Raw genomic sequence first — 10,411 nt, 5'->3', positions numbered from 1 at the left:
ATTAACAAAAAATAAAGGGATTAACGAGAAACATAAAGTTATTAACAACAAATGTAAGAAGATTAACAACAAAAATAAGGAGGTTAATGAGAAACATAAGGGGACTAACAAGAAACACCATAAGGAAATTACCAACAAAAGTAAGGCAATTAGCAAGAAACATAAGGGCATTAACAATAAAAATAAGAGGATTAACAACAAGAATAAAAGGTTAACCACACAAATAAATGGATTAACAACAAAACAGGGGATTTAGCAAAAAAATATAAGAGCATCAATAAAAAATGTAAGTGAATTAACAGCAAAAATAAGGGGATTAACAAGAAACATAATAGCATTAACAAGAAACGTAAAGAGATTAATAATGAATGAAAATTTATTGCAAAAAGATTGTTTTTGTGGCAGAACATTGTTGCTTTTTATTTCTTTGCAATAAATTTTCACTTATTATTAATCCTCTTATTTTTGTTGTTAATACCATTATGTTTCTTGTTAATTCCCTTGTGATGTTACTTTTCTTATGACGTTTATTGTTAGTCCCCTTATGTATTTTTTAATTAATCTCCTTATTTTTGTTGTTAATCTTCTTGCGATTCTTGTTAATGCCCTTTTGTTTCTTGTTAATCCCTTTATTTGTTTTGTTAATTCCCTTATTTTTGTTGTTAATACCCTTATTTTTGTTATTAATCCACTTGTGTTTGTTAACGCCCTTATATTTCTTATTAAATCCCTTATTTTTATTGTTAATCCCTCTATTTTTGTTGTTAATCCTCTCTTTTTTAATTACTAATACCCATATCTATTTGCTATTTCTTCTTTTTTTCTCCTGAGGTCATTTCTGTCTTTTTGCTGCATAAATTAATTTCATTTCAACCCTCCCAGATTGCAGTGAAATTTCAGATTATTTTGGGGGTACATGAATTTTTTTAGCTATAATGGTCCTTATCTGAAATTTCCCATCATTTTTTAACTTTAATGATTTAATTATAAATTTTGAAATCAGTGATATCGCATTAAAACTTAATGTTTTTAATAAAAACTCTTTTAGACATGTTTATTATATTTATTTATAAATTATAATGCATAAAATCTTTAACCCCTCATTTTGCTGCATATTAAACAATTTTAGATCGATCTTTTAATTGGTTAATCTTGAGTTGTCTATAAAAAAAAGTGAACTCTTTCATTTTTTTTATTTATGATATTAATTAGCAGTGATACAATTTTTTATTTTATTTTTGGCCAATTTTTAATTGTTTTATATTGATCTCAATTGTTGATAGCTAATCCATCCACAAAATTAATGACTTTGGATAAAACATTTGAAATTTTTTTTATTTATAAAAACTATTAAAGGGACGCGAAATTAAAAATAATTAAAACAATGCATTACATTAACACCTCTAAAAGTTTTATTAAATTATCATTCTCTCAATTTTATTTTTTTTATAAACGATTAATTTTTTGCTCACTCATGTAGAAGGAAAAAATTACGCTTTTAAGCTAATATATTTAATGCATTTTTTTCTAATCAAAACAAGTGTAAAAGATAGCTTTAATTTTTACAAAAGATAATAATTTTCAAAGCAAAATGTCAGAGCCTTGTATTCGGGCTGAATAAATTTTCCCCACTTTTTTTATGCAAGGCCATGAGAGAAAAATTGAGGAGAAAAGAGAGAATGACCTTCACCCTCAAACTTAAAAAGAATGACAAAAAATGAGTTTTAAAATGATAATAGGTAATTTTGAGGGATTTTAATATGTTAGAATCATTATAAAAGTAGTTAAAATTAGTACAAGAATAATTAGCATGACCTATTTATCTCATTAAAAATCAACAAGTATTTTTTTAATTATTTTCCCTGCTTTAAAAACTTTATAAAAAATGGCTTGCTGGGCTCACTCTTTGTTTTGTTGTTTTCTTTTATATAAAGCTTGCTAGTATAACTTGGTCAAATATTTTGTCTTTACCAAGAAGGTCAAACCTAGCAGAAAGAGTTAGTTCTTCATAGTATAGTGAACCAAAATTTAAACTCCCACTAAAAGAAATGCCTACATTTAGTGTTCCATACATGTTCCAAAAAAGAAAAAACCCATGCGCTTCAATCTTATTTTACTAAGATTAAACTAAAGCAGACTCTTACACACACAAAGCTATATACCCTAAAATAAAATTTGTAGGGAATTCAGTGCAATAATCAAAGCTCGGAGTGTTGTTAAACTAAAATAGAGAATAAACTCAAGTTGGCATGCCAAAATGTTAACAGTATGCTCCCAAGCACCATTAAGAGTGATTCCATGGCAGATTGAGATTAACAGTAAGAGGCACATGGTGGGTTCCTCAATTGGGTCCTACAATCTCTCCCTCTCTCCCTCTCTCCTTCTCACACACAAACTCATGCTCTCTGTGAAATTGAAGCGGACAACTTTGTAAGAAATTAAGAAGCTAGATCCTCCAAGAAAGTAAGGGAATTTTCTCTCTTCTAATCAAACATTAATGTCATAATTATAATAACCAGGTCTGCACTATGGAACAAACAGAACAGGAGAGGCAATAGAAGCAACACAACTGAAAGAAACTGTGCAACCTAAAACTCATTACTAACATTTAGGGAACTTAAAAGGAAGCTGAAGCTAAATAACAACATAAACGTTCAGCTTCTTCATGAAAATTGGTTGATGGAAGAGCACAGGGTAAAAAATAGAGTTATCAGACGCTTTTGGTAGAAACTATCCCGTTAGCTTCTAATTACCTGATACTGTTTCAGGAATCTAAGAAGAGTCACTGGCTGGTTCAAGTGTTTATATGTTTATATTTCTGTTGGATCTGATAATCAAGCAGAGTTGAGAATTTCTACTTTTGATAAAAGAAGTTTTATTTAGAAGATAAGATAGTACAGGAAGTTGGAGAATAGGAAATCCTCAAACCTAGTGAACAAATAGTCTCAGAACAGAACATAAGATAATTCCAAATAAAAATAAAAAAAAGCCGCAATCCACAAGGGAGACGTGTTCGATCTATTTGCAAGTCAGAAAATAGTGAATCCCTCATAAACACTATACGTAGATCACCAAAAATTAATCAATACAAATTTATCCCATAACAAATTTAAATGCAAAGAAACACACGTAATGGTATGGCGCACATTGTAACCTGGAGAGATTAGGCGGTTAAAAGCTGTCAAAACAGCTTGTAGCTTGTTAGCTGAGTAACTGTAACTAAGAGCTGTTAGGCTTATCTCATCTCTCTAGCAATGTAAGAGAGGCAGGTATATCACTAAAAGGTGTGAAGTAAGAAGACGAAATTGGTAATTGGAATTTTGCACCACTTCAAGATCTGTCTTCACACATGACCAAAAATCTCAAATTACACCTCATCGCAGAATATCGACTTGCTTGGTTTAACCAAACCCTTCAAAGTGAAGTTATACTAAGGTTAAAAATATTAGGACTGATATAAATAAAGGATCGTTGCCAAGGAAGGTCAAAAGAAATTTCTTAATCTTTGGTTATGATGCCATTCTCATAATGTAACAATTTATAATACAAAATTTTATGGCACATTTACCTCTAGCAAAGGGGAAGCAGAAACACAGAACAAAACACTAAGTTTTGTGTACAGGGATTATAAATAGCTGCTGAGCCCTAAGACACCAAAAAATTTTAAACAGCTGTATCACCTGGATCAATCAACGGGCATCAATGTGCGGTAATCTTTCTCTGTAATTGACCTTATGCCATTTTCATCAGGAGTTACTTCTTCCATATCTTCAGTTGAAGGGAAACCACGCTGTCGCCCAAGCAACCATTGGTCTATAACTCCACAGTCAATTGCATACTTGATCGTATGCTCAATGTATCCTTTATCAGTTATCAGGTCAGGCTGAACTGAAAACATCCGCATGATAGCTGGAGAAAAAAAAGCGAAAGTATGGAGAACTGAGAAAAATAGAGCTTAATATGGGGAACAAGCAAAATCATAAAAACTACATAAATTCAGATTTCAGAAACTTATTTAGGTCATCAGCGCCTTAAAAAAATCATCTCCAGAATACAGATCCATAGATGCTAAAGGATCAAGTCTCCTTAGGAAAACCATTTAGTGCATGTTTTTTATTTGACATTCAAGTCATCCAAAATGTGTTTTTCCCAAGAATCACGCTCAACCAGAGCAACACAGCTTTAGAGTTGCTTCTGCATCCAAAATTGCTTTTGGGTATTAAATTGGGGGCTCACCACCAATGCAAATATGCGCTTGGTTACTCGTGATCTCAAAGTAGTGGTTTCATATATAAATTTTGTCTGATGCCATGTATCAGAAACAAAGTCTAGTACACAACTTTCACCCTAGGACTTCATCTAGAGCAAACAATAATACAAAATTTGCAGCTGGCTTAAGTGGAATATAGAACAGATAAAGATGGAAACAATTCAGAATATCTGAGAACATGCGATGGTTTGCCAGAATACTTTGGTGCATTTTCAGAACAATAAGACAACGGCAAGCATGTTTGAAGTCCAAGTAAACAGCAATAAATGTCCAGGCCTTCGCATTTCTTCTACATCTCACAAGGTTATGTAAAAATTCTTTTTCTAGGGTTGCATGTTTGAATGGACTGGCGTTGCCTTTGGTAAAAATGCAAGGTCATGAACCTTGCGACATTGATCTCAGAAGAATACAACTGCTTGAGAAACAAGTGCAAAAATGAAATAGAATAATAGAGGCGCAACACCATAAATTCACTATAATGTACCTGCAACAATGCCATCTCCAGATGCTGACATATCACTAGTAAAAGGGGTAAGGGGAGCATCCTCCATCCCCAAAATAGCACCATCAAGCTCCTTAGTGTAGTAATGTATCTTAGAAGTCCCATTAGTCACAAACAAAAGCTTAAGATTTTCATGCCATAGTGGTGCAATGACTTCAGGTTCATAGTGGACAAACTTAGACCTGTCATTGTCTTTGGTGTCAAATTCTTCAGATGGATTGATCCCACATAAAAACTCTAATTCTTGCTTAGTGACCTCAATAATATCTGCAAGGTTCCATGCTTGCTGGATGAAACTCTTAGTTTCTTCTATAGAGTGCCATAGTGGCATAGGAAGGTTTAGATCATAAAAAATAACCCCTCCCAATTTCTTTGAAATTCTGACAGCTCGCAATGCAGTGGACCTCATGCTACGATCAAGCAGGGAATGTGTGCTAAAGTAGAACATCTTTGCCTGCAAGAGATGTTCTTAAAATAGTCAATAAGCATATGGGACTAGTTTAGTCAATCAAGCAGCAAAAATTAAATAAAACGTAGGATAACTTAAGTAAGCAAGAAGTACAATAAATACAGAAACCAAAAGGCCTCAGGCAAGCAAGCATGCCTGACATGAAATCCTGTGAGAAAAAAGTCATGATTATACCCAAATGAACCCGTGTCTGCAATTGTAACAAACTTGTCAACCCACAATACATTAATTCAATGGAATAGCTGCATGGTTGCAAACTAGAGAATGATAAAAGACAAGAACATCAGAATCACGAACTTTATTTAAATAGGTTAGATCTTCCAATTAGCCACTGAAGAAGACTAGTTCCCTAGAGAGGGAAAACATTATGATGCAGCAATTCAAGCTTGATAATACTGCTATATCTACCAAAAAAAGGCTACAAGTTATAAGTTGCAGAAATTCTCTTTAATTCTGCAAAACTTGCTTCTCGCTCGGGGTTTAAGTACAATACCTCCTTCAGCACATCAATGTTGATCTCAGATTTTGTTAAACAATCTTCAGCAGAGGGTTTGGCACAACTCATCCTCAATCGACCCCTCTTTCCAATCTTCATCAATGATACTGCTGTTGACCTTTTACTATCAATACGGACTGATCTTGTCTGAACATTGTTTACATTCATATAGTACAGCATGGCTTGACCATAATCGTCATCTGCAAGTTTCCCCATAAAAGCAACTTTCCCACCCAAACTTGCAAGTGCAATAGCAACGCTACCAGCAGAGCCCCCAGGAGCCCTAACAAATTTTTCAGGGCTCCACAGAGCGTCCTTCATCCTTTCATGGATTTCGTAATTTAAAAGTCTATTGGCTGGCCTCCCCGAAGGAACAAAAGCATGCTGTGCAGATCCAAAGCAACAAACAAGGGGAGGCCAACCATAAGTAAAGCTAATATCCTCTCCATCATCTTTTATCAGTTCTAGGTCATCTTCAATCTCCTCATCAACATTTTCAACAAGTGAAGGCTCATCCTGGTCACTAATTTCAGCCTCACTGCCCTTATCCTCCAAAATTACATCCTCCTTCTTAGGTATTTTTCGTGTCCTGACCTTCTTCTCTTTCTTCTCTTTTTCCACACCAGCAGCATTAGATGCATCTGTTCGAAAAAGGATGTTCAGAACTCATTAGCATCACATATCACCAAAAAGGACCAGCTTTATCTAAGGAATTACCTTTTCTTCGGGTCCTTCGAGATTTCTTCTTGGAATCGTCACTTGAGGCAGATGAACTCTCTTCGGTGGAGCCATCACTAGTTACCAATAAATTACTGTTCTCTTCTGGGGACTCATCAGTTGATTTTTTCCTAGTCTTAGTGGCAGCCCTTTTTCTTTTGGCTGATCCAGTTGTCTTCTTTTCCTCTATAGACTCATTTTCGTTGGATTGTTCTGTTACCGAACCCAGAGAAGCAGCTGTCTTCTTAGCCATGGAAAGAGGACCCCATTTACAGCCTGACTTGAGTTCTCGAAGTTGCACTAAGTTTGAAGAAGCATAATACGACCAGTTTAATTTGTACCTGCATAATTATAAAGACCAAAGACCTCACATTCAACCACTACAACGATTTTCCAACAAAATACGAATATTGCAAATTCTAAAGTGCAGCTAAAACTCAGGCTCTTAGACCAGACACGGGAAATTTTCATACTTTCCTACAACTCATTTCATGAGTAATCCATACGTAGCATAAAGGAGCTAATAGGAGAAGAACAAGAACAAGAAAATTGGTATCTATAATTTACCACAAAGGGTATAAACGGATTCAGTTTGCGTGTGTGTGAGTGGGTAAGAGAGAGAGGACCTGGGAAGTGGGAGAAGCTGAAGGTAAGAAAGGCACGCCATGGAAAGAGCAGAAAGTCAGAAATACAGATGAGAAGTTTGTTCAGCCATGCCAAAAGCTTAGCGGGACAAGAAGATGATGCCTTTGTTTTGCTGGATTTGAGGTGCGAGGTTTAAGAAATGGAACAAAACGACAAGGGTTTTTGGCGTTTTAACCTCTTGCGTAACCATATAATTTTGTTTAGCCATTTTGCGAAGGCAAAAGAAAAGACTTTGTTTCTCTCTCCCTCCTCTTTCCTCTCAGCGAGTCTTCTTCCTACTGTGGTGTGTGCTTCAGAGGGTCCTCTTTTCATCAAATTTTTCTCTTGAATTTGATTATTTCTTTTCACTTTCCTATTTTAGATACCCATAAAAGGCATCAGTTACCAATGGCAATCTGAAAGAAATTAAGGTAAGTAGTCCATGCTTTTATTCTTCTCTGGCACGCCAGGTGTTTGATGATGTGCCTAGAAGACCAGTCTGTTCTCTTGTCTGTCCATCAAATAAGCAAAATCCAACGATGTGAAAACATATGAACACTTGGGCTTTAGCCATGCAGGATGTTGATTTTATTAAAATTATTATTAAAGATTTTAAATTAAATATTTTTGAATTGGTTAAGATTTTGATATTTCCTAAAAAAAAAAAAAAGATATTTATGTTGTCCTTTATTCTTTTTATTGTAAAGGAATCTTACTATAATTTTTGTATGGTATAGATTTTAAATATTTGATTCTTTTAAAATAATTTTAAAATTTAAATTTCTTTTGTATAACTTCAAATTCTCAATTATAAGTTTTTCTTATATTATTTATTTTTCAACTTTAATGGCTATGGTGTGAAATCTCTCCCTTTTTTGGTTAGAGAAGTGTCAGTTGTTTCTTATATTATCTTGAATGACTAGGATACCAAATAGTGTTTGGGCTGAATGTATACACTCATCAAAGAAGTTGTTCCTCCTATGAATATCCTGAAGCATGTGCGGTCCGCCAGACATAAGCTTCTTTTCATCAGAAAGCACTTTCAAGGTATATTTGGTGCCCTCAAACTACTCTTATTAGTGATGTTTTTTCCTTTAAAAAAAAATCTTATTTATAGAATACTGTGAATTTTCTTTGATAAGATGTTCAATAGTTACTTAGATAATGGTTACTTAGACAATTGATCAAAGCAAATTACCTGATTCTGTTTTAAATTTTCATTGCAGCATTTGGTTTTTCCTCCCTTCACTCTGCCTCTGATTCCTCAGTTGAACTTCACTCAGAAGATCAGGAAGTTGTGATTGCTTTGGGAAGTAATGTAGGCAACAGACTACAGAATTTCAAGGAGGCCTTGAAGTTAATGAGGAAGTCAGGCATACATATCACAAGGCATGCTTGTTTGTACGAGAGTGCACCAGCATATGTGACTGATCAACCTTATTTTTTAAACTCAGCAGTGAGAGCAGTTACTAAACTTGGGCCACATGAGTTATTGGCTGAACTCAAAAAAATCGAGAAGGACTTAGGCCGTAAGGATGGTGGTATAAGGTATGGTCCGAGGCCAATTGACTTGGATATTTTATTTTATGGAAAATACAAGGTAAGCTCCGATATTCTGGCTGTACCTCATGCAAGAATTTGGGAAAGACCATTTGTGGTAGCCCCTTTGATGGATTTGGTGGGATCAGCTTTGGACAATGACACGGTTAATTGCTGGCATTCCTTTTCAGGCCATTCTGGTGGATTTGCTGAAGCATGGAAGAGGTTAGGTGGTGAATCCCTTATTGGAGAGGAAGGTTTGAAAAGAGTCTTACCTATTGCAGGTGGCTTGCTAAATTGGTCACAAAGAACTTCAGTAATGGGCATTCTTAATTTGACCCCAGATAGTTTCAGCGATGGGGGTAAATTTCAATCTGTAGATTCTGCTGTTTCACAGGTCCGCAAAATGATTGCTGAGGGGGCGGATATGATTGACATTGGAGCTCAATCTACAAGGCCAAATGCCACTAGAATCTCTGTTCAAGAAGAACTGGACAGACTTATCCCTGTCCTAGAAGCTGTTCTGGGAATGCCTGAGGCAACGGGAAAGATTATATCCATTGATACTTTCTACTCTGAAGTTGTTTCAGAAGCAGTTAGTAGAGGGGCTCATCTTATAAATGATGTATCTGCTGGAAAATTAGACCCTAATATGTTCAAAGTCATTGCAGATCTTGATGTCCCTTATGTTGCAATGCACATGAGGGGGGACCCTTCTAACATGCAGAATACCGAGAACCTGCAATATGATAATGTTTGTAAGCAAATAGGCTCTGAATTATACTCGCGTGTCCAAGAGGCGGAGCTCTCAGGCATCCCAGCATGGAGGATTATTATTGATCCTGGTATTGGATTTTCAAAAAAAACTGAAGATAACTTGGACATTCTCATGGGACTACCTGATATCAGAGCAGAGATTGCTGGAAAAAGTTTGGCCATATCTCATGCTCCTTTGTTAATTGGACCTTCAAGGAAGAGTTTTCTTCGCGAAATTTGCTCTCGACCAGATGCAGGTGCGAGGGATGCCGCAACAGTTGCTTGTGTTACAACCAGTGTTCTTGGTGGGGCTGACATTATAAGGGTGCATAACGTTAGAGACAACCTAGATGCTGTGAAGCTCTGCAATGCAATTCAGAGACAGAAAAGCCATCGCTCAAAATGCATACAATGATGTGGTCTTTGTGAATTATGTAAGCATTCGTAGTGATGCTACTTTTTGGTTCAAAGAGACAGCCGAATGTTACTATAGGGCAGAAAGAGTGAAGTACTTTTGGTGAAAGTAAAATTGCAATCGAGTTTTTGACAACGTTTGTAACGAGATAATGAACATACTTCTATCAACTCAGTCCTCAAATTTGTCTCGTTTTTATTTCAATTTGTTTCAACATTTTTGTAAGATGATTAATGGTATCAATATTATGCCTGTGACTTTCCATGGAAGAAAAAAATAGCATGCCTGTAGCTTCATCATTTTTCCTATCTCAACTTAATGGTGGTGCAATTTTGTTATCTCATTTTCTTCTTTTGCATGTAAAGAATGAGATAATCTATGCTCAGATCATAATTCCCTTTGCCCTAATTAACAGAGACATATCCATGGGCAATGGCCTGCATTAGACTGAACCATATAGATGGTTGAGGAAGTTAACTTTGTTTACCCACCCAACAAAGCAACAGGCTGTACCTTATTAAAGCCTTGTTTGGCATGACATTAGAAATTATTTATAAGTATGTTTTATATAAGTTGAGATAAAACTCTTCTCACATACTTATGTCATATTTCATAAATTATGA

General features: G+C 35.3%; 2 protein-coding genes across 3 annotated transcripts; one reads left to right on the top strand and one right to left on the bottom strand.

Annotated features, from left to right (window-relative positions):
* Positions 1 to 3,484: 3,484 nt before the first annotated feature.
* LOC114756688 (fructokinase-like 2, chloroplastic) lies at positions 3,485 to 7,165 on the bottom strand. Of its 2 annotated transcripts, none has more exons than XM_028945631.1 (5): positions 7,081 to 7,165; positions 6,455 to 6,795; positions 5,735 to 6,378; positions 4,755 to 5,226; positions 3,485 to 3,909 (listed from the first exon to the last, which is right to left on the bottom strand). In XM_028945631.1, the coding sequence occupies exons 1-5, from the start codon at positions 7,119 to 7,121 to the stop codon at positions 3,686 to 3,688; spliced, it is 1,722 nt and encodes a 573-aa protein (XP_028801464.1). In that variant the 5' UTR covers positions 7,122 to 7,165; the 3' UTR covers positions 3,485 to 3,685. The 2 variants fall into 2 exon arrangements, with proteins under 2 accessions (XP_028801464.1, XP_028801471.1); XM_028945638.1 differs by lacking the exon at positions 7,081 to 7,165 and adding an exon at positions 7,022 to 7,053.
* A 214-nt stretch (positions 7,166 to 7,379) lies between these two features.
* LOC114756705 (folate synthesis bifunctional protein, mitochondrial-like) lies at positions 7,380 to 9,923 on the top strand. Its single transcript, XM_028945645.1, has 3 exons — positions 7,380 to 7,509; positions 8,002 to 8,125; positions 8,305 to 9,923. The coding sequence occupies exons 2-3, from the start codon at positions 8,026 to 8,028 to the stop codon at positions 9,786 to 9,788; spliced, it is 1,584 nt and encodes a 527-aa protein (XP_028801478.1). The 5' UTR covers positions 7,380 to 7,509; positions 8,002 to 8,025; the 3' UTR covers positions 9,789 to 9,923.
* Positions 9,924 to 10,411: the final 488 nt, after the last annotated feature.

The sequence above is a fragment of the Neltuma alba genome, unplaced genomic scaffold, assembly GCF_004799145.2.
Source record: "Neltuma alba isolate B1F8T4 unplaced genomic scaffold, ASM479914v2 tig00001403_pilon, whole genome shotgun sequence".
Classification (NCBI taxonomy): Eukaryota; Viridiplantae; Streptophyta; class Magnoliopsida; order Fabales; family Fabaceae; genus Neltuma; species Neltuma alba.
Note: the sequence above shows the minus strand (reverse complement) of the source record. Positions and strands in the feature narration are given on the sequence as shown.

Bases quoted from the DNA above. Each gene is read 5' to 3' on its own strand.
- LOC114756688 (XM_028945631.1), bottom strand. From the start codon at position 7,121: ATGGCGTGCCTTTCTTACCTTCAGCTTCTCCCACTTCCCAG. The intron at 6,796-7,080 runs GTCCTCTCTCTC...ATAATTATGCAG, and splicing joins CAGCTTCTCCCACTTCCCAG to GTACAAATTAAACTGGTCGT. The intron at 6,379-6,454 runs GTAATTCCTTAG...TTTTTCGAACAG, and splicing joins TCGAAGGACCCGAAGAAAAG to ATGCATCTAATGCTGCTGGT.
- LOC114756705 (XM_028945645.1), top strand. From the start codon at position 8,026: ATGTATACACTCATCAAAGAAGTTGTTCCTCCTATGAATATCCTGAAG. The intron at 8,126-8,304 runs GTATATTTGGTG...TTTTCATTGCAG, and splicing joins CATCAGAAAGCACTTTCAAG to CATTTGGTTTTTCCTCCCTT.